Source organism: Wasmannia auropunctata, unplaced genomic scaffold (genome assembly GCF_000956235.1).
Source record: "Wasmannia auropunctata unplaced genomic scaffold, wasmannia.A_1.0 LD335994.1, whole genome shotgun sequence".
In the NCBI taxonomy this organism is placed as follows: domain Eukaryota; kingdom Metazoa; phylum Arthropoda; class Insecta; order Hymenoptera; family Formicidae; genus Wasmannia; species Wasmannia auropunctata.
Genome location: NW_012026896.1, coordinates 1,743,942 through 1,768,562, shown reverse-complemented (window position 1 = coordinate 1,768,562; position 24,621 = coordinate 1,743,942). Strand labels below are relative to the sequence as shown.

General features: G+C 38.4%; 2 protein-coding genes across 6 annotated transcripts in view; both read right to left on the bottom strand.

Annotated features, from left to right (window-relative positions):
• The window catches only part of LOC105453870 (transient receptor potential cation channel protein painless-like), a 5,228-nt gene extending 2,923 nt beyond the window's left edge, over window positions 1–2,305 (bottom strand). The window contains exons 1-3 of one of the 4 annotated variants that reach the window (XM_011696140.1): window positions 2,179–2,305; window positions 558–1,259; window positions 149–446 (exon numbers count right to left, since the gene is read on the bottom strand). In XM_011696140.1, the coding sequence (XP_011694442.1) occupies window positions 149–446; window positions 558–1,259; window positions 2,179–2,260 (1,082 nt within the window). In that variant the 5' untranslated portion in view covers window positions 2,261–2,305. Of the gene's footprint in view, window positions 1–148; window positions 1,260–1,535; window positions 1,763–2,178 lie in introns of those variants that run through there. The other 3 variants (XM_011696139.1, XM_011696141.1, XM_011696142.1) reach the window with 3 other exon arrangements.
• Window positions 2,306–8,592: 6,287 nt separating this feature from the next.
• The window catches only part of LOC105453867 (hemicentin-2-like), a 120,598-nt gene continuing 104,569 nt past the window's right edge, over window positions 8,593–24,621 (bottom strand). For both annotated transcript variants that reach the window (XM_011696135.1, XM_011696136.1), the window contains 3 exons: window positions 16,012–16,167; window positions 14,424–14,757; window positions 8,593–11,723 (listed from right to left, as the gene is read on the bottom strand). In XM_011696135.1, the coding sequence (XP_011694437.1) occupies window positions 11,584–11,723; window positions 14,424–14,757; window positions 16,012–16,167 (630 nt within the window). In that variant the 3' untranslated portion in view covers window positions 8,593–11,583. The remainder of the gene's footprint in view (window positions 11,724–14,423; window positions 14,758–16,011; window positions 16,168–24,621) is intronic.

The window sequence follows — 24,621 nt, the reverse complement described above, 5'->3', positions numbered from 1 at the left end:
TTTTGGAACTGTTATCAAAAGTAACAGAATCGCTAGATTCTAGAAAAGCATACTTTAATAGAAATTATATTATATGTCATTGTGACTAAAGTTTTATAAAATAATCTTTTTCATTACTTCTGAGACAGATATTGTATTTAATACTTGCCTTTTAAGTTGTTCCAGCTGCCTGCAGACTTTTATTATAAAGTATTTATTGACTATCTTTGGTATTATCTTCAGTAATTCCCGAAGAATAGCGTAGCGATTCTTGTCAATAGCCACGTGTGCAGCACGTTCCATTATTTGTGCATGTTTTATTAATTGTGCATGTTTTATAAAAACATCATTTGGCTTATCTCTAAAAATACCTTTCCTTGGATTGTCTACTACATGAAACCAGTTTAGGATTTCTTTCACTGCCGTACGAAGATCATTTTCCGTGGCTGTTACCAACAATACTTCAACTGTTTTCGAAAAAATTTCCTCATCATTAAACATATTCTCCAGGAAATTTTTTTCATCGTTAATAGTCAGATAATAATGGAGATCATTAATATAAGTTGTAGCAAACTGACGTGCATAAGGTTTGTTCAGAAAGAACAACATTTCTGAGAAATTCTGCTTGATCATGTCTCGTGTCGTCTGGTTGCGTTCCCTATAATCATCTAAATCTAGGTTTTGTTCGTGTTTTTGTAGTATTAGTAATACCATGTCTCTCTTTTTCTTCTCTGCCGCTAGATAGAGAGCAGGCCGGCCTTCGCTAAGAATATTAGCGTTAGCACCTTTTTGCAGAAGCACAGAGGCACACATTCGGTCGTCTCTGTTCACCGCGATATGCAGAGCGGTCTTCTGTCCAGCCTGGAGATTAGGATTTACCGTCGGCTCAGCTAGTAAAGCTTCCAACGTGTCGACGTGTCCGCCTTCGGTGGCGAAATGAATAGGCGCGGATTTGAATAGCTTGTTCACTCTGTTAGGATTTACTCCTTCACGCAATAAACTTTTTACGAATATCGTTAGGCCATGTTTACTAGCTATATCGAGGCATACCTTATTTAAGTTGTTAAATTCGGTCCTTTCATAATAAAAAGATATTTCTTCCAAAGCATCCAGTACGATATTTTTGAAAGATTCGAAGTCTTTGTTTTCGATACGCTCCGAATTCTCATAAAGATTTTTTAGCTTGGGCAAAGGCTCACAGATCTGCAGCTGTCTATACATCTTTATCTTTTTGGGCGCCTTTTTGTTGTTAGAAACTTGCAATATCAGTATTGAGTCAGCTATTTTGAAAAAAAATATTGAAGTTGTAATATTTATATAATAAATTTATATAATATTTAAATTAATAAGTTTATGGAGGAATAGAATTATTGAGCCTAGTAAAAATATTAGATAAAATATTAAATGTTTTCATTGTATTTGTTTTAAAAAGAATATAAATCTTCCTTACAAATTTACTTATTTTGAGAAAAATATAAAACTTTATTATAATTTATAAATAAAAATTACTTATCTACATGATATATACACAGTTGGAAAACTGCGGTTAAATTTACCTGATTTGCCATATTTCACATGTCCCAAATGATATCCAAATTTTTAACATAAGATGAATAATGTTAGAAAATAATACTAACATTATGTAAAAAATAATGCAAAAAGTGTAATACTTTGATACAATTTGAAAACAAATTGTGCAAGCATATTTCTTTAGTAAAAGTAACATTTATTATATGTTAAATTAACATGTATTTATCTTTTATTCTCTTATTTTATTTCTCTTAGAATTTAGGTTTTAAAACTACATTATTTTTATGTTCACTTGTAAATTATGTTATTTTACCATAACTAAGACATTAAATATCAAATTAACACAATATATTTAAATAACGTAATCAGATTATGTTAAACACTGGAGTATGTTAAAAATTCAATACAAATTTTTAACAAGACCCGTTTTTAACATAAGAGTATAAAATGTTTTCCACTATGTACATATGCACGACAAAGTAGATATCAGATGCGAAACATATATGGAAGAAGTGTTAAGAAACACGATGTTTCACATTACTTCATAATTCTCTGCACATCGACAAGATTTAATTTGATAATTCACATTCAAAAAGTATGTACAAAAAAACTTCGCACTATTAATCAATATTTGAAATAATTTTAGCGTAATGATGATCAGTTACATACCTAAATACGTACCTACATGTACCTGATATCGCGGCTGCGAATAGACTAAAATGGCTTTATCGGCGGATATATCTAATCGCATAGATATATCCTAGATAGCACATTATATTTATCAATTTGCGAGCGAATTGATAGCAAATGGAAAGTGTATCGTTGAGAAATTCTAAGAATGAATTATTGGTCAAAGCTACACGATATAGCAGAAAATCACATTGAAATGTAATAAATTTCTAGAATATAATATAATCTACATATATAATTTTCGATGAAGTTTTGGTTTTTTTAGATATATTCCGTATTTTAATAACATTCTTTTAAAAAAAATTTTCTATATTTTTTTGAAGTTCGTAACTGTAATTGGCAATAATATATAATAATAATATATAATAATAATATATAATAATAATGCCTATCAATAATATGTAATCATGTATTAATCAAAATTGTTCATTTTCTAAATAATAAGCTTGTTTATTTTCATAGTTACCAATAATATTATTTATTTGTCAATATTATAATCAAGTATATATTTAGGATAGTAAACTATGTTTTAATTGTATATTCCTTATTGCATTTAAAAAGAATAATTATATATTTAATTCTGTAAAAGGAATTATATAGATTATGTTATCTATTCGCTGAACTTTATATTCTCTAAGATTGTAATTTTTGCAAACACATATATATGTATATTCATATTTTGATATATGTCGAATATGTCATGATATAAAATCATTTTCAGAGAACGTGATAATATTTACAGTATAGACATCAAACCACTCACGATTCTTGAATTTTAGTTAAAATTTTGTTTTCTTTTTGCGATAGTTTCAATTTTTTCGACTATCGAATAAAATTTATTGCTGTTTCTACAATATTTATTTGACAAAAGCGATTGTTACAAAAAAATAAATAAACTGCGTAAGTCAGTTTTTAATTGTTGGTCGTAATTTATTAGTATGCTAATTGTAAGCAGAGAAAGAGAGAGGGCAAAAGATGAAAAGAAGAAAAGAAATCACGATATACTTTCTATATACCTAAAGATATATTTTAATAATTATTATAATTATTCTAAACTTCACAATCTCAGCGAATTGATTTAATACAGAAATAACTGATTATTCTTTCAGACTTAATATCGTTGATAGAAATTAATGTGCAAGCAGAAATCCCATAATTAACCCATCAGCAGATGTATTTTATGTGTACACGACCGGAACGAGTAACTCCTAAGGTGCATGGAACTTCACTCCCTGTATTTCTGTCCCCGAGCTACGAAGAAAGTTTGGCAAAGCCCGGCGCCAGTGAGCCAAAACACTGCTTTCCCGGCGTCATCTCTCATACCCGCTCTCGACCCGTTTGTACGTGCAAGATTTAGTTGTCGCTATAAAGCGCTTACCGCTTCCTGCGTACCTAAGTCCCGCCGTGGATCAGAGGCCGCAAATGTCATCCTTATTCAGGAATGAAATATAGGTCGTGATGCGCGTCACACACGTATACAACAATCTCGTTCTGCTAGTCAGGCGAGATCCGATCGGAAGTGAAGCGTCGACGCAAGAAACGTCGTCGTTGAAATTATTATCCGACCGTGCTTGCATATCGCGGCATAAAAATGACGAAGGAGCGCATTCTACTCCGCGGGTCGTTTCGTTTCCATTTGATTGCCGAATATCCTTTAATCCGTCGCGAAAGTTAATTATCTTTGTATTCTGAGGAAGTTGAATAGAGAGATAACTACGAGATTTTGTCGCGTTAAATTACGTTGTATCTAATCTTTCGTGATTATTTATAAGATACGACACGTTGGATCCATTGATTCAGAAATCCGTATCTCATAAGCCCGTAAACGCGTTTTCCCGATGATAGCATAGCATTACGGTGAAAGCTGTCCGTCGGAGAGGAGCGGAATTCTCGCGGGGACAATAAACCGTATTATGGGTAGTACAGAAGTTCGTAAAACTAGCTCGATAGCTCGCTATAGGCGCGCCGAAAGTGAAAGCTCTCAGTACGACATCGGGGTTGCTCGTCCCGAACCACGATCACACGACATTGCAAATTCGCTCGTTACAGTTGAGATACGCGTGACACGCCGATAATACTTGCACGGTAACGTTCGAATGACAGTGAATTCACTAGATAACGGCGAGGTAGTTCAAAGTGAAATGACGTAGCGCGGACCTGAGTGGTTTGTACTATGTGGTCGGAGTACACATTCAACAGCTTTTACTAGATGGATTCAAAGCCGACTCAAAATACCAAGGCATTTCACAGTCTTGAAGTAATTCAATCTTTATGTGCTCGTCTTTGACTTATCTTATATGTTATTGTTGTTTATCAGATAAACGAGCGGATTTTATTATTTGATATCTTGATAGGAGATCATCGGTTCTTACGTTAAACGATACTAAACACACACAAAATTTTTAATTAAATTATCAGTCAAATGAATCAAAAAGTACGATATTAGACATAGTTACACATAGAGAATTACATTGAAATATAGAAAGACTTCTAGACTACGTATAATATATTATTTGGTTATATTAATACTTTCTCTGAGATTTTTCTACAGCAATCTTTTTTAAGCGGAGTTGTTACATTTTCTCAAAGTTTATAAATATTATAATTTTCCTATATTAAGATTTTCTTTTTTTCGGGGATAGCAGGTCCATTTATTTATATAGCTGCCAATATTATTTATTCATCAATATTACATTCAACTTATATTTAGAATAGTTTTATATAACTATGTTTTTTAATTATACTTTATTGCAATCCCTTGCTTTTTTTCTCCTCTTATTCTTTTTGTTTTTTTCAACACGAAGAGTTTCTGCTTTCATGCTTGACAAAGAAAGGAAGGGGAAGAATGCGAATGAACGTACTTACGATATATTGCTCTTGCAATATGTTCTGCCAATAAAGTATATTATTTCCAATTTTCGGAAAAGGTCGGCACACACATAAGATGATTCGGAGCTTCCGTATAGCTTTATATACAATCTTTGGATAAGCGATTGTACTAAAGTATCGGTGTAATATAATATCGCGGTTGTAATAATATAAGTGCCTATGATATCAAATTCTATAAATAACGAAGTTTCTTTAAAACAGATATTTCTTTTTTATACTTGGACGAAAAGATCCTAGAACTCGGTATATCAACTATACATAGGAATAACTTGAAATTTCGTTATGTCGTATGTAGCGCAAAGATGCGTATTGCTATATAATAAAAATAATAATATAAGCTGTACGAACTCAATATGGTGTTTACGCAAATTACATTATATTTCGATACTGTTTACACTTCGCGTATTTACATTTCTCTAACACAATTCTTAATCACGAAACATGATTCAAAAAAATTGCCGAGTTTGCACTTGGAATTTTACTTGGGAGGATTATCATAATACTAAAATATCGAAATTTCCGTTCGTTGCGCTAAAGCTCGGCAGCTGGTCATGTATTCGCAATAGAACGACTAAATAATTCCCTCCGTGTAATCAGTCCGCGTAATTTTTTTGCCCCCTCTTTCCGCGGCGTTCCGACAATCTTTCGCTCTACTCCTTCAAGCAGAGAGACGCTCCTTTCACCGGTCGTTCTCCGTTGAAACACGCAAGTGTACACGTACGCAATGGTAAAGGAGGCGGAATCTTTATTACAAATCTGAGTGCACCTGTGCGGGCGTATACACAGAGGTGCCTGCTACTCGACGATCACGGTAGGAATAAGGGAGGTCGTTTTATTTCGACGGTGTTTCAATTTAGCAGCCGCTGCGAAAGAGTTTCGAGCTTTTATCGCGTAACTTTTGCCCGGCGGGGGATAGAAAATAAAAAGACGAGTCGAGGAGGGAAAGGGAAGGGAAGGGAAGGGGCGCGAAGCATCAGGCCGAAAATATCAGGCGAAATATAAAAACGAGAGACAGCGCGACCCGGTACGAATATTGCATAGCGATATTAGTATCTGGAATTTAAATATAAGTTACGTGTGTGAATATAAACAGTCGTGTGTATTGAGCAATTTTTCTAAATGCTCTTGCATATCTATTTATATTATCTACGATTTTTTAGCAAGCAAAAAAGAATTGTGCAAAATAATCCGCAGGTACTCCAATATTCTAATTTTTAAAAATGCTTTTATAAAGTTGCATAATTTTCAGCTTTACCCCTTAATTAATTAATATTTTTTTATAAATCTATCCCATAATAATGAATAAAAACTTCAACATTTCCACAGAAGTATAATCTGTAATCAAATTTTTAAAAATAAGCGTTGAACAAGATCAAAGAATATTATGAAGAGATAAAAAAGATCAACCTTACTAAATTGAAATTTGGAAAAATGTATTCAAGCGCTGATGTATTATATGCTGAATTTATCGGTGCGTTCTCTTAATTTAAGTTTTCGATGACGTTAATTGCCAGCCGAAACTTGGATCGTTTTAGGCGACACATTATCGAGAGACTTTCTATATTCTATATTCGTTATTTCTTTCTTGTGGTTTCCATTATTATTTGCCATTGTCGTCATCTAAATTGATCTCTCATTACGTTAATAGAAACACAAATAACTTGCCATATAGGTTTCCGTGTTCAATGAAAGTGGAATTTTATTGACGATTTTAGCGGATACCTGTCGTTCTTTTTTCCCATTTTCCGGGGACTTACATGTGGGTCAAATCCTGTTTAGCATCGACCTTAACTTCGTCCCGCTATTTCTATCGAACTCGAACTGCGCGATTAAGCGGATTCCTTTTTACGACGGGTGTAAATCGGAATCGGGATCGGGATTCGCATTTGTTATATCGAAGATACCAGGTGTTTTCCAGTAGATGTGCGGTTTGCCACGGCGACAAAAGACTCGCCGCGATTGTTCCGTTCCATGTTGCGTTCGCTATTGTCCGTTTTCGCTTTCAAATTCAACGCAATTACTGCGATAGCTGACAAGCACTTCATATTGCTCGCGCAATTGTTCAGTCTTAAAAACCTCATATTTTCTGTATAGAATATGCAGTATGATAAAATAATTATGTTTTGCAGAATGCCGCGTAATAAAATAATCATGTTTTTTGTAGAATGCCATATAATAAAATAATTATGTACTTGTAGCGGGTCCAAAACGGTTAAAAACATGCGCGCGTAGAAATAAAATAAAATCACATAGAATGTTGTAATTCGATTAATTTCTCTCTTAAATGTTATAAATAATTGTATTACTATCGTTTATATAATGTACAGTTTAAGAAGTTTTACGTTTAAATGAGGCTGCAGTTTAAACTCACTAAAATGCATTTACTGTTGAAAAGCATGCAAACCTACTTTAACTCGTATTATCGTGGAACAGTTATGACGATAATTGTATAACAGTTATAGTAATAATTTTTAATCAACTAATTGCAATAATATCTATGCATAGATTAAAACATGTAGAAATAAACGAATGAAAATTGATAAAACTATTGAAATTTATAATAAGCAGAACTTTAACTTACGACGCGGTTGGAACTCGTAACATTTGCATAGATGCCGTTATACGTACGAATGATTAAAGAGAATAAACACGCGAGCATACGTGTTCCTGCGAAATAAGTCGTAATAGATTGTAATAGGTCGCACGTGAGTCGCGACGCAAGAAATAATAATCCGTCATTGAGATTCTATTTTCTGGAGAGAAGGGAGAGAAATGCTAAGTGGTCTGTAAAAACATCTGGTCGCATGCAGTGAAACTGCATTTTTCTCTTACCTGCATCATAAAGCTGTCATCAGGAAGTCGATGAATGCTAATACAAATTGTGTATTAAAATATTCTTGTTTTTGCAACTGTGAAATTTGTAAAAATAGAGCTTTGTTGGCTCCGTCTGGAAGAAATATTTATAAAATACATATGTACAAAATATATAAAATAACTAAGAATTATAATCGAACTGATTATATATTTTACATATATTTACATAATTTATATATGTATATTTATTTTTATTATTTATGTAGGTCCTATAAAAACAAAAATAATATTGTTAGCAATCCTGTAAAAATTACTAGGATATTTAAAAAAAATAAATATATAATATTCACAAAAATTTAAAAGCTTTACATATAAATACTTAAAAATAATCCTTTCAAAAAGAACAATTATAATATCTCAAATGTTGTTAAATTTTTAGTACCATAATGCAGCTTAAAAGAATTATCGGAAAAATTATGAATAGAAATTATCTTAATCGCATTATTTTTTTCATAAAGCTTTTATCTTCCTATTACTTACACGAACGCTTTTACAGTATGTACTCTGAAAGATCACACAAGGCCTGCTAATAAAAATTTTATATATATTGAAATAACTTTGAATTATTTATAGAATAATGAACGAGGACACTTTCCAAGACCTATAGGAAATAAATTCATTATACCCGTATAGTCACGATTAATGTTTTATTGAATGCGTAGTTAGAATGTTTAGTATTTACATTGATTCCACGTATTCAGATAAATAACGTTGATGAGCGCGAGTTCGCGGCCGCGCATCGCCACGTGTCGTGCGTGCCGCGCATAAAACTCGATGTATGGTTAAAGACCGCTCATCGCGTTTCCCATCGCGGAAAAGCCGCGAAACCAACCGCATCGAGCCTTTCGCGAAACATTTCGCGAAGCACCGCGGAAACACGAGGAATCCTTCCGAAGTACACTCCTTCGTCACCCCCTTTCTTCACCCCCATTATTTTACACTCCAAAATCTGGCGCTAAATGTTCCGGAGGAAAAATGTCTAAAGGACACAAAGGCATCCAGAGGAGGATATCTTTTACAAGCGTCTTTCAAATATCACGTCCTCTGGATCTTCGCTTTATCTTCGCTATTTTAATGAAACGAGAAACAGAGCCTTGCTCGATGGGGAAGAGTCCTCGTCGTCGGTAGAACAAAACGCATAAGTCCCGATTTTCGTTAAAAATAATAATTGAGGAAGGAGTGTATTTTGTGTCTCGAAAGATCCAATCGCTCGCATCGCTCGCGTGACGCGCGCCATCCGACGTTGGATTATTCATCAATCTCGAGGACGTATGGGAAAGTGGGTATACACTTGAAGAGGAACGAAAAAAAAAGAACGGGCAAACGCGGAATAGGGAGAGCGCGAGCAAAACCCCTCTCGCCCACTCGCGTTCGCCCGTATCTCCTCGTTTCTTCTTTGCGCTCACATCGGGCAGTCGTTCGCCAGTCGAACGAACGTTTTGCATTTATCATTTATTTAAAGATAGGTATACACCGGGCGAACAAACAGCGGAGAATGCTTCAGTGTATACCCACCCGGGAGAATCGCGAGGTGCGCGGAGAAAGAAACTTCCTCGCAATGGCGATGGCACCGCGAGAGAGTCGACGGGAATTGAGGTAAGGCTTTCTACAGCGCGCGCGGAAAGAAACGTTTCGCCTCGTCCACCTCCTGCAGGCTCGCGTAATCAAGTTGTCGCGTGAAAATCTGCTTGTCTTATCTTGTCCGCGATTTCGAAGAAACGTACACCGGGGGCGCGCGAAAGGAAGATTTACTTAAACTCTCTGCTACCGGCACAAGATAACAGAATTTACAGCCAGGGCGGAACTTACAGCCTTTGCACGTTTGAAATATATATATTTTCTATCGTTGCACGCGGCATACCGATCTCTCGATCGGAATATTTTTTTATCCAAATTCGTGTTTATTTGTTTATTAGAGCATGAGAGTTTCGAATAGATTCGTTTTTTTTCTTGTCAAATTTGATTTGCAAAGTACGAAAAAAGGACTTCATACGTAATGATAGCGAATTTCAATCGATTTAATCGAAGAGTACGATTCGTCATTATTACGGCCTTGCCAACGAGTGAGTCTGGTCAACGACAAACAGAATTTTCGCAGCAACCTCTACGTTATATGCAATAACGCATCGCATATACGGTGAAAGCTCGATCGAAATGCTATCGAAAGGGATGTTTGGGCCAAACAAAAACATATGTGCAATCAACGAATGCGGCAAACGGTAGGCGGTACAAATCACTTTGGGATTCGAAAATATGAACGATACTGCGATTAATTGGAAGAACGATAAATCGAGCTCTCGCCGTGTACATTTTGTCTGTACGTAACGAATATATACGCGTATATATGTATATATGTAGAATGCACGTACGAAGAAAACGACTCACCGATCACGCACACCGAAAGATATAATCAACGTGCCGCGTATCGAGCGGAAGGGTTCTCTGTTCGGGGAAACGGATTTCCTGCGGGAAACCGAATTTCCAAACAAATCAGGGGACTCCCTTTCCGCTTACGCGACCTTTTTTTTCTCACCAATGCGTATCTTACGACGTACCTTAGTACCATAATTCCGTAATCCTCTGGTCTCATTGCGATCCACGCGGTTACGTCCGAAGTAATTGGTAATTTTGCCACGAGAAAATTGTATTGCACAGCTTAAACAGTAATTAAAAAAAAATAATAATAATATATTTGTAAAATAGAAATATATTCGCGATAAATTCATCGAAATTTATCGTGGCAAATTACAGTGAGATTTAATTTATTATTATTTCCGAATGTAATATATTGGTTATTTGTAAATTATTGATTACTTTTCGCAGTTCTTAACACATTTTTTTTTAAATATTATTATTTTGTACGATTTATTATCACAAAAGAATCTCTAAGTACAACAAGAGAAATTGTGTTCGTATTTACACGCTGAAATCTTTATCGCGGACAGGAGTAGGGTTGGACTGTAACTTCGCGCGCAACGAAACGCGTAGAATTACGCGAGAATTTAAGAGTAAAACGTATCCTACGGTAAATCGCTAGCTCAATTCCAAAACGGAGTACAGTCGTTCCGGCAAAGCACACTTTACACGGCACTCGCGCGAGAACGGGCTCGAAGGATGGAAGGTGCGAAGGATTGAAGATCGGCTTCCACCAGGTGTGTGTGTGTGTGTGTATGGTGTGTATGTGTATGTGTGTGTAAGTGTGTGTGCACCGTACCGAAACAAACGGACTCGCGCCGGCGACTCTCTCTGTTCTTGAGCTACACAGGAGACACCGTCGGCCGAGGACACAACGAGCACGCGCGCGCGTTAACTCCGCGGCTGTCAACCCCGAATTAGCGGTCTATCTAGTTACACGCAAAAGAGACACACGCAAGGTAAACCGAGGCATCGCCGAGTTTGCACGCGCGGCGACGACTATCACGCGCGCACAGTCATTTCCCTCCCCCGGCACCCACCGGAGTTTCTTCACCGGAGTCGGAAATGAGGGCCGAGGTCGCTCTCTTGCCGGCACACCGGGAGCAGCAGGACAACGACTTCGGGAACTCGTTTTCCTCACCAGGCCCGCCCGTCAGGTCGCGGGGGGACACGCGGGCCGCAGGACGCCGCCGGGACGGCGGTAATTCACGTCGGGTAAAGGCTCGTGAAACTCGGTATCCTCCAGCTGACGGCCGCCAGGAGGGACACGAGAAAGTTGCTCGCCAAAATTGCCGGGCTGAGGTTCCTTCTGTCGCCCCCGTGCATCGCCGCCGGCTTCTCCTCCTCTGCAACGAGATTAGATAGCTGCGTTTCATACGCGGCGAAAAGGGTTTGGGGGATGGAGGAGGGCGAGCGGATACAAACCTGAGCGGGCTGCTTAATGTTAGATTACTACACGTGTAGGAGGACTTGTTGGATATAATATTATGCGCAGTAAGACGCTTGAAATATAGAGCTACGACACATTTGCGTCTGTTTGCAGGATCGATTGCGGTCCCAACGAAAGTTTTCACATCCTTCTTAGGGATGATTTATTAAGGAACGGAAACTGAGAGAAGTTGCGGGCTATAAAATCTTATCAACTATTTGTTTTCGTTTCCGGATAACATATATATGTATGTCACGCAATATTTGCTATACGCGACTCAACATGTCACTCTTTACACAAGCACACATCCCATGAGAAATTTGAATATTTCTTATGCAAATCGTTATTCTTTCAACAACAGTAACTTGACTTTAGCAAAAAGAAACGTGAGATAACAGATTCCCTTTTCGTAAATGTAAATTCTAGAAAGAATGACTCTACAAATAAATCAGAACAAATCGGGTTAACAGCGAAGGAATATAATATTCATTATCGTTATCGTTTGTTTTTTTTAATTGATAATAGAAGATATTTTAAAGTTGTTACATGTATGCAGAACAAAGCAGAAATTCTAGAGAAAACCGAGAAAGAGATTTCTTTTCTCACGGAACGGTGAAGCCTTCCCTCGAGAGCGAGAAACAGCGTTTTAAACGATCTCAGGTCGTCCCGCCGTTCCTAGTTGAGATATAAGCTGAAACGCGGATCATTTCACATTTCTTCTTGTAGAAAAATACCGCTCGACAATCTGGTCACGTGCGTGACGCTCCCCAGTTGTCACGCGCTTCGGCGTCAACGGAGGACATGGCAAACAGTGGATGAATATCTGTCAAACTTCTCGAGTTTTCCAAGGCAGTTTCCCTCTTCTCACGCCACCTTAAAATCCCTCAAAGCAAGTTACTCTTTCGAATGCTAAAATTTAATTCTAAAATTCTTCAGTAAGCAACGAATTTCTTTTGTAATTCTCCATACATCGTCGTAGTTCCAAACGAATTATCGGACACCATAAGTCAGCAACGTTTCAGAAATATTTTATAAAATCTACAATAATCTTTATAATACAATAATACAATTCTCTCTTTTCGTACGTTAAATAAACTTTTATTCCGTTATTTAAAAAAAAAACAGGAAATTTGCTGTTTAATATAAAAATGTAATAACGTGGCATTTGAATGTGCATTAATAATTCTCATTATATAAGAACTAACTATCATTATATCATTTTTAATTCGCAAATAATAATAATAATTAATCCGAAGTTAATTTTAAATTTATCTGGCGTACAGAACTTTTCAAATTTTAGCTGTTACTCCAACTCAACATTGTTTCTCTTTTTTTTTTTATAAGAACAAGCGCGCTTGGGTAAACAAGACCGTAAAGTTTAATGTATAAAGAGACTTAATATAATCTACACTATAATGCCTTGGAAAAACTTTCGACGACTGGCGATGTCGAAGCCGTGTCGCGGCATGAGCACGGGGAAAAAAACGGATTAAAATAAAATCGTACGGGGGATGGGGTGTATTGTGTCTTGTGTAAGGAGGAAATAATAGATAAGTTTGATAATGCCCCACGGACACTATCGCATTGTTACGTAGTTACTAAGCGCGTTAAGGTGTAAGTAGAGCCGGCCCGAAGTTATACGCCGTACTTGCAAAAAAATTGCGTTCGAACTTCGTCCTCGCGGAAGAAACTTGGGGAGGAGGGATTTTTTGTAAAAGTTTCGTCGTTAGAGGGACGGCCGTACAATTTTGAAGCGCCCTTCTGTTATCGTGGGCGAGCTATATGCAATGGGATCGCGGGATGAATGCGCCTGCGAAAGCCGCCGGCGCTAAATCCGATCGTAACGAGCTATCCCTACGAGCCATGTAATTGTTCGGCACTTACTCTAATGAATATTCAAGTTTCGTGGAAGTTCCTTCTCGCGCCGATCGGCGGCTGATCTCTTCTTCCCCGAAAGTAACTGAAGCGAGTTAATTACCATCGCGTTTTAATTCCGCGAATTCGGCGTACCGACACAATCCGCACGTGCTGCGAGAAACCTCGCTAAAATCGGATTCTTAGCGATCGCATCACTGTAATCCACGGGACTTAGCATTGCCGTACATTAGTGAATCCCAAGGAATGCCAATGACGTACAATCATCGGGAAATATCAACATTCTCACGTACGCACGTGTGCGCGACGCGTGATATCGCTCGTGAATCGCGCACCTTCAATACTCTAATTTTTAATCGTGATACCGCTTGAACCGCGCATCTTCGACCTTCTAATTTCTAATCTTTTTGTCACGTAATTCACGAAAAAGATTTCTATATCAAAGAATCTATCTTTTATCTTTTAAGATACGCAAACTCCAATACAAGCTGAAAGACAAATTCCATTAAATTGATTAAATATTAAACGTGATACTGCGCGATTAAATTTCTTATTAAATTTAAATTGCGAAATTAACGTTAAGATATACATTTCGTCGACACGTCGATTGGCATTCCTCGACTGGCACGGAATAATATTTTATTGAATTAATTTTCGCGTACAGAAATTTCCCTCAATTAACCTCCAATTCCCAAGCTAAATCCCGCTGAAACTAATGAAGGTACGGCTTCGCGTTTCTCACCTTCGATTACGTGAACCATGACAGACGCCGCCTTGGCGTTGCTAGGCGCGCACGTGTAGTTGCCGTCGTGCGTGAGCTTCGTTTTGTCCACCGTCAGAATGGAGCCGCTCATCGTGAGTTTGACGTCGACGCCGGGCTCCTCGTCGTAATTTATCATACGACCCTGACGATACCAGAAGACGTAAAGGGGCTTTTCCGTGGCCGCCATAAGATGGCATTCCAAACGGAGGCTCGAGCCTTGCTTCACGTGCAGATCAGGCGCACCCGGTATTATCGAGTACGCCTCCGTAATCTTGAGACGAGCGAAGTTTCGCTGCACCGGATGCGACGTCACCTGCAATCATAACATAGCAATGCCTTTAACTTTTCATAGTACGTTAAGACACGAATTCGAAGGGGCATTGAAACATTTGTACGGGATGGCAATCGGGAAGTTGTCGAAACTAAATAAAGAGCTGTTATTTTGCGAGAGAAATAGGTAGAATGAAATGAATTAAATATTATACCGCAGAAGAAACTTATGGTTTTTTAATAGCGTATAGTATGAGAAAAAACTTCCAAGAATATATTTTATCAAGGAAAGTCCATTCTCGTTACATAATAATATAGCTCGTTACATAATATAACAGAAGCTATTTAATGTTTTAACAACTTTCCGATTATCAACTTGTATATAATTCATTTGCTAATGTAATAAAGAAAAATCGATTTTTAACATAAATTTACCATTAAGTTATCTAAAATAGACATAAGATTATATGTAAATACGATTATACATTAATTGGAATAATAGTAATCTTATATAAATTTAATGTTTTATTCGATATAAAAACTTGATATTAAGAAATCGGGCCGCTGTAACTTGAGCATTTTCCGCACAACAATAGCTAATTTCAAATTATAACAAGCATTATGCTGTAATATATACTATAAATTGTATTCACATCGTCAAAGCGATGTTGATTGTCCTTTAGAGAATCCAGCTGGGACTAAAGCCGCGGCTAATCACCGCGACCTGAAACACAGCTTGTGTGAACGACCGTTTTGGCATTTCGGCTGACATTTTAGACATGCGAAACCTTTAACGAAGTGTCATAAATTCGTACATTAGAAATTACTCAATTTATCGGGTATAGCTGAAAACGTTCAAAAATGTTACTTCACTTAATCGATACTGAAAATTTAATTCATTCAATCTTCTAAAGCAAGAATCGATCAATATTAAACAAACATATGAAATCCATCTCATATTTAAATATTTAAATATTGATGTGATAGTATTCTTATTTTATTATGAAAGCTTCATGATATGAATTTAAAAAAATCGCACTTATATATGTGTATTAATATATGTGGTTTGTTTCTATTTTATTTGTTTACATATACTTATATAATAGTTGAAAAAGAAAAACAGATGTAGAACATTAACGATTAAAGATAAAGTTACCAGTTAAACGTGATACTTTAATATTAAAACACAGAAATACAGGTAAAAATATGTTAAATAAAAATTGTAGCAACATCACAATTAAATGTCTTGAAAATTAATAAAATATATTATAGGAGAATAAAATGTTTGCGAAATTACCTGACATTCATAGATGCCAGCATCGTCCATCGTTACGGTGCGTATTGTGAGTTGCCAATCGGTGCTCGAATGCCTGACGACAAATCTCTTGTCAGTAGAGTGTGTGCTGGTACCAACTGTTAATAATTGTCTGTCCCTCCGTCTCACCCACGTGATCTATAACAAAAAAAAACAACTAGAAATATTTAATGTACGTAATATAATAATTTTTACTTTGGAAAGCTTTTTTTTATTCTTTTGGTAATTTATAATTAAAAGGCACAGCTACAACCATTAAAAAAATTACTATAAATCAACGTGGCAAATAGAAAATTAAATAAAATTGCAACACTACGACATGTAACCATATAGTAGAGCAGTATTTATTGTGAATACAGTGTTCAAAATATTCTTATAGATTTATGTATTTTTTATAATACACTGAAAATATATTTGTAAATAATAATTAAAAAATACTTTTAAAGATTGTTTGATGATGCTCTTACTTTGATAATATTATATAAAATTGAAATAATTGATTCTCTTATACGGAATTAAATAAATTGCAAATGAAGGGAAGAGTAAATTTACTTTTAAATTAGTATAATTTTATGATTTTATTATAGTGCCACACAATATTTTATCTCTAAAATAGTAATTACGATTGGCTGAAGGATTTGAATAATAAAAGTTATTTATGTGACACAATGTTCGAAAACCGTAAGTTATTTATAGTAACAATATACGTACGGGAAACAATGTATGTCACGTGGGGCAATGTGAGAGCGAAGCCTCGACACGCATCGAATATCAATTATCACGGCCATTAGAGCACGCTAATTTCAAGGTAATTTTCGTTCCCCAGAGAACAGACCACAAAACTATGCCCAATATATCGGATGGCAGCTACATCGTACAGTATTTTAATTATGTAGAGATATCATCAATCCTGTGCCATTTTTGGGCACAATCAAAGAGAGAATCAATTTATTTAATTATTCATTGTAAATCCGAATCTATTAAATCGTTGAAAGAGGAAAGAGAATTGATTTACGAACATATTATTAGTAACAGTAATTAGAGCTTTTCTAATTTTATCAGCACACACATTTACTGTTAAACATTGAGAAACTTCTCTTTGAACATTATAGAGGAGAGAGAGAAGAGGATTTAGAAGGAAGTTCTTAAAATATCTTTTATGTTAACAATAAATTGTTCTCTCGTACCATATGTAAATATTATACACATACAAATCGTTATTACTTCTTACGCGGGTATATGTTTTATCGTCTGACTCTTTCAAATATAGCGTGTCACGTCAAAGCACTCTATAGTAAATAGGTCATATACCTACATTGGCTTCATATCACATTTATCGACAAGATTTGCCTGACAGATACGGCCATATCGATTCATTATTTTCCAGAAAACGCATTTTTATAAAATGTCAAAGAATATTTTATCCACGAATAATTTTTGATATACTGAGTGTACAGCTCAGAGCACTTCCTCGTTTGGACGTTAGGAATGTAACATAAGTAATTATGTTTCCTAAATAACAACGGGGATTAATCAACAATTCTCGGGGAAATTTAATTATTTCCGATTCGATAGGTTTCTCATTAACCAAGTCTCCCCTTCTGAAATTCGATCCGGCAGATCGAAGACGTCACGTTGCCATGCCAATTATTTTTTATACCCGCATCCCTCGTCGGGACGAACTTCACCGTAAACGTCTTAGTGCTCGCAGAAACATAATTAGGCCGATTCCACGTAATACATCCCGAGGAAACCAATTCCCAAGGATATGACATTTCTGGTACCGCCAAACCCGGTAATCCGGAGTGCTTGCTGTAATCCTGGGTTCCACCACGAAAAGGACCTATCTACGGTGCTGCGACGTGTAACGGGGAATCCAATATGGCAGGAATGTACATGTGAGAGGAGAGAGAGAGAGAGAGAGAGAGAGAGAATGTGTGTATGTATATATGTGTTTGCACGTTGCTAGTCTTTGACTGGTGGGAGTTATCGGGTAGTAGAGTTTGCCTCAATCGGCGCGAAGTTACGAGAACTTCGCAGTGTCTTCGCGAACAGTCGGAAGGACAAAGATCCTAAATCCCTCCGACGTCCGTCTTTCGGTTTCAACTAACTCCAGATACGGTTATACGTACACACACACACACACGTACGGATTGTTAGGACGAACAATGTCCTACCCTCGTTCTTGCCGCCGGAGTACGCGGACTTCATTGCTCTCGCGGGATACTTGCGTAGCCAATTAGGGAGGTACTCCAAGAACGTCCATTAAGAGAGGTCGAAGTAACCGAGACGCGATGAAGCCTTCGACCTAAAGACTAAATACACGTTGCAACACGTATTATACGGCGGAAGATCTAGATTGCCGATGTCTAAATTATCCGAGGAGTTACACGTGGCTCCTTCTAATTATTTTTAGCCCGAAACGTACAAAAAGATATTGCGGTGTATATTCGCTTTGCCGGAGGGGAGGAGGGAATTGTTGAAGTCCGTGCGCGCGCGGGCGGGCCATATTTGGCTTTCCAGCGGAAAGGGTTAAAAGTTTGTACGAAGCGAGCGAGAAGAGCCGGGCGTGCAGTCCGGCGGCCAAAGGATTAAAACCAATTAAAACTTGGAACGAAATGCAAATTGGAGTAGCATGTCCGACCCACGGGCGTTGCGCCGGGCCTCCTCCGTACTTAATTTCCTCTTACCGTTGTCTCGCCTTGACTCGATCATCATCATCAGTCTTGTTAGACGCGAGTTAGGTAACCGATGAGCCCCCTACCCCCACCCCTCCGGAATTCCCGCGGGAAGCTATTACGCCGAGACTCGTGTGGGGATTGCTGCTGGCCTAGGCGGGAAAGACGGCAAGTAAATGGCGTACACACGCGCGCGGCACACAAGCCGAGGCAGCTTGACACCGCCGTGGGACGCGTGGGAAGCTTAATTGGGAAATACCCCGGTTTATACAGTAACGCCAAGCGACCCAGGTCGGCACATTCTTTATCTGTCGGTCGGGAATTGCCATCCGTGATCGGTAACTTGTGCCGTTACACGTACTGGACATCTCGCGAGAACGAATGGGTGCGCGAGAGACAGCAGCTGCGTGCTTTAAACGAAAATCGCGCAATACTGCAGAAAGTCTTACAGGTGATTGAACCGGCGCGTGATAAATTTATAATGAAATAATGATTCGAGGAATCGCATGCGAGAACTTTTTTTTACCGTTCGATAAAGAAGAGTAATAATTTTTTCGCAGCGATAGGAATAATTCCACACTCCGCCGCGGCAGGAAGGAAATTAAAGGCAGCCCGTCCCGTCGCTACTGCACTCCCGACGATCGCTTTCAACTCTTGCTCGATAGCGGAGCATCGGGATTGCCGATAAGGAACACCGAAAGTTCATTCGTTTATCAGGCGAGCCGTTTTAAAAGTATTCTTGTAATGAGGAAAGTTCCCTCACACCTATCTCGCCCGCCTCGCGCGGGAATCAAGCCAACCACTACACAAGCTACTCTATACGCGTCGCAACCTCGGAAACTTAAAGCTGTGTAGCGACGGTATTACTACGCTAGGATCGGAGAGAATAACTTGGAGGTGAAATTCCCTCTCTTGAATATTAAAGATAATTATCACTTAAGTTCTGAGAACATTCATATACTTCCCTAGCGATCGCTGGTATAAATAATGCACATTTGCTTCTTTTAAAAATGTCACAATTTTATTTTATCAGTTGAATATTTTTAGATAAAGATGATAAAAGCATATAAATCACCGCTTGGAATAAAAATATTCGTCTGTCTTTTGGATCAAGGTGTTTAAAATAATTTACGTCAAACTTATCAAGCTTAAGTTGTCAAAATTACTGGACATATTATAAAACATTACAGCTTTTATTATCAAATTATTTATTTTCATTGATCAACATGATTTTTATCACGAATGGACGTGAATATTCAAAGACTTTTTGTATTAACGTATTGTGTCGGTTACAACAGTAAAAATCGATTTTCGTCTTGTGAGCTTGAAGTGACAGTGAGTTTGCGCATTGATTATAGCTTAACAAGCGTGAACATACTATCGAGGTTTAGTTTGAAAACAATTATAATCGATATGTCGATTTTGACGTATTGAGACGCGAGAGTATGTGTGTTAGTCAATTGCCGTGCACCGCTCAATCACTGTATCTGTTACTTTATTTAGCCAAATATTGATGTTATCATTTTAGGAGTGATTGACGTTGGCCAATCGCACGGCGGATTTCTGCATACTCTCGGTAACAATGCGAATTTCAATCTGACACTTTAGACAAATCTAATCAAAACTATTGACCTTGCAACTAAATATATAAACAAAAACAACATACCATGTCGTGTACACAATTGAATTTCAGTTTGGCAGAAATCATCGAATTTAATAAGAAATCACAATACGTGATTAAATAACGGTGTATTATACCGTTGACGTTATATTAGCTCTGTAAATGGATATTCCATATATATTCCATGCGGAAGCATTAAAACGCTTAATTTATTTTTCATTTCATGATATCGATTCCGTTCGTGCCCGTCCAATCTGACCTATCTATTTGTGATTATCAATCGCGATTCACCGCGATACATTTCACTCAGTTTGCACAGTAGGAGGGCGCTTTCGAAACGTATTTTCCCCGATTTCGATGTCGAACAAATTATATCACACGCACGGAAATCGAGACCGAATGAATCAAGGGCTTTGCGGTATCAAATCCAAAAGTCCCAGATGAGCTCTCGCATCCCCGTTCCCCCCGTTTCGCCCCGATGTATCCTACTCGGCGCTCGAAAAACTCTCGTGTTATCCCCCGAAATAGAGAGAAGGGAAAAAAAAACACGTATATAATTTCACAAACGAAGAGGCGAGGAGGTGCCTGCGGGGACACTTTGGAGGCGGGAATTTAAGTGTTTCAATGTGCCCACGAGAAGAAATTCGTCGCTCGAATCTTTTCATTTCCGGTAATTCCCCATTCCGCCCGATCTCTCACTCGCCCCGTCTACGTGCTCAAAAGGAGAGAGGCCAGAAGCTATAGCTCTACTCCGCCGCACTCTCTAGCCCTCGTATCTCACCATCCGGATATCCTCCATTATACCCTCGCCCGTCTTATCCTCACGATTCATCATGAGGCCGAGGAGAAGGTGGTTCTTCCTCGAGGAAGAAGCACTCCGCATCGGCAGTAACCCGCGCGCATATCCATTTTCTCCGCGCGGCGATGACGTTGAGGAGGAAGAGCGCGTGGCGCGCGCGAAACGTCGACTCCTTCGTTCTAGCACTTCGACGCGGCACAGCCACGACGCCGCGCGTCCTTTACCGCCCAAAGGTTTGGCATTTATTGCATGATTTACCGTAAGGTCGATGTTCTCTCGTCCTCACCAGGGCACCCGTTTCCGGCAGCCGAGGAGCGGGTGATCTTTCCGACCGACGGTTCCCATTATACACCACGACGCTACGTTATATCGCGCAACGTCGACGGCATTTCGGGATGAGATAAGTGCATTACTTTCCGGAGTTGCGGAATAAGTTAATTCCATTATACGCACACAAGTCGTGTACAACGTTATGCGCCAAATTGCGAACCCAGACTCAAAGGATCGAGCGCCATGCTTTGCATAATTCGCGCTTGACTCCTCGAGCATGAATCACGGCCTGCGGGAATAATGATTAATTACCGTGCGGAAAGCATACTTAAGACGTCCGGCCTCCGTAGATTCCGTCCGGAGGAACAATCGCGGGGATCCCACCGCGACGAAACAAATTGCCTATTGTGCTTCAATACAGCCAGCACCCATCGGGTATAGTCTCGACTTTCCCAAGTCTCAATTATATTTAATATTTAAAGCGAAAATTTCTCTGTGAATGTGTGTGCGCATATATATATATGCATCCAAATATATTCAGAGACTACCGTAAAAGAAACGTTTGGTATCTCTTAGGAGTTTCTCCCGGATTTTAAAATAACACACGGATACTTGAGAGAATACGAGGAATAGAGAACCTCGCGTACAAAAACCGCTTTGAATATTTCCGCCGCTCAACTTTTACGCGAAACTTTTTCGGCGCATTCCGAGGAAAGATAAATGGTGCTTTATAAATTGAAGAATCCCGGAGAGTTCATTGATAAAACACGAAAAGAAGTCGGTCGAATTTATAAGGTAATACGATATCTCTTATAAGTGGAAAATACGCGCAAGAATTTATACTGATCGTACAGCTCTTCGTCCTTAAAATACTGAATATCGAAACATGTAGAATTTAAAATTCTTACTTACTGCTAAAAACTATTTTCAGAATAAAGATATATTTAATCGACAGCTGGTTGAAGGTTGGAATGTTTCTGAAGCGATTTTTATTTAAAAAATGATTTGACATTTTAGATATTTTAGACAGATACAGATACCATTTATTCATCATTTGAACAAATTTTACGACGCCTATATCTCGTTGCCGTTGCGAGAATACATGTTACTTCGCCGCGAAAAAGGATGAACTTCCATACGACGGCAGTTACATAGACAAGATGTAATGCGCTTTTCCCTCTCCCCCCTCCTTTCTTCGACCGCCCCTCCTTTTTACCACCCGCGATAGCGAGGTGCTTTTTACTTGTTTTGGCCTTAGCTGCATAAAGAACCTCGGGGCAGCCCTTGTTTCTTGTTTCTGTATTTCTGTAGTACACAAGACGCGCATGAATTCATCTTTTATTCATGGTCGACGACGACGACGATGCGGGATCCGCGCCGAGGTTATATGCGGTTCGTGACAGGGAGTTTTGCATAAGTGGCCTTAGATTTTGCAACTTTCGTATCGTCCAGAACAAAAGTCTCACCCACAGCGCGAGCGATCGGTGCAGCGAGAGGCGATAAATAAACATATCAATCTTTCGAACTAAAAGAAAATATCCCAAGCTTCTCGGATTTTCGTAAGAGCTGCGCCCTTTTCTTTTAATTTAACTGGTGTACCACATGTGTGATACTACCTATCTATTAATATATTATTAACACACATTCAAAATATTTATATTAATTTTGAATAAATTTGCTTTTCCAGCCATCTCTTCCGCAAACCCAGCCAACCAAACTTTTGCCAGACAAACTGCATTTATTTCGCATGAATAACGAGCGATTGAACGATAAATCGAGTTGAATTTTCTGAAATTTTATTTAATTAAAATATATGAAAGCACTCCGATATTTTAATTATAAAGTAGTCCCTTTCTCGTGCAAGATTTCAGTCGATATAACTTATCCCGTAATCGAGCGAGGGAACGAGAAAAATTAACGTGTTTAACGTGTTTCCAAAAGCAGTAATCTTTTTAGGAACGGAGGAGTCTTGCAGAGAAAACGATGTTAAAAACTGTAAATTGCTTTGCTGCCGTTAAATTTTGTACATAACTCTGGCAATGCGTGAAGTGGGAAGAGACCTGAAATACTCTCATGCTGTAAGTAAATTACGAGCTAAAGTCCCCGCTCCCTCCGTGCCCAGCGGAGCTGTAAAATCCAGAAATCAAAGGTAGAAGAGTAAACCCTCCGTGGAGTTCGTATAAACATGCCGCATCCCCCGAGAGTACGCTCCCAACTTTTCGTGCGCCGTTTATAGCGGTTGCGGGCTTTAAGCATTGACACGCAACGCGTATCGATTTGTTTCTGCCTATTGAAACGCAATTTCGATTTGTGTCAAAGCGAGCGTCTGTATACCTTTGATGTATTTTCAAAGGAAAGCAGCGTGTGCAGAGTCAAAAGAGAATCTCCCGACGTTTCCCCGTGTTGGAAAATATAATTTATTAAGTGCTGAAGGAAGAGAGCTAGAATGCCGCGCGGGATCATGTCTATAAATGCGGAAACCACTGAAGGAATTGCAATGTAAAAAGATTTTTATTTAAAAACGTATTTTAATAAAGAGTACATCCACAACGAGATTTAATCACGATGTCTGTCGAGAAATTTATAATTTTATCGAAGGCAACAGTCTATAACTTTTGACGTGTTCTCCGTATAAAATCCAAATATGACAGTTATATATACATATATACATACATATATATATGTGTGGTGTGTGTGTGTGTGTGTGTGTGTGTGTGTGTGTGCGTGTGTGTGTGTGTGTGTGTGTGTGTGTAAGTCCGTTTTCCAACGATACGAAGCAGGTGTCGCGGAAAATGCGCGTTTAAAGTCGGCTTACGTCTCATTCACGTCGGCACGGGGAAACCCGTCGGAATTTCATGGAAACGTGCGTCGCCTGTCGCGCGGAGAGAATCGCGTCTGTCGACTCTCGGAATTCCATTCCGATTTCTAAAGTATACCGCCAGTAGTATCGAGAGGGAGAGAGAGAGAGAGAGAGAGGGAAGAATGTTTCCACCATCTCGATCGCGTATGCACATAACGCGGATTGCCCTTTCGTTCTCACCTCTACCCCTTTTCTCGGGGTTTGAGGGAGGGGCAGGAAGAAAAAAAGAGGAATACAGTCACGCGGCATCTGGCGCGCCCGTCGTTTTAACGCCCCCGAAGCCCGCTAAAATATTCTAAAATATTCCCGAGCGAACTTCTCGGCTTCGCGAGGGCGCAGGCGGGCGTAATAGGCAACCAACGGT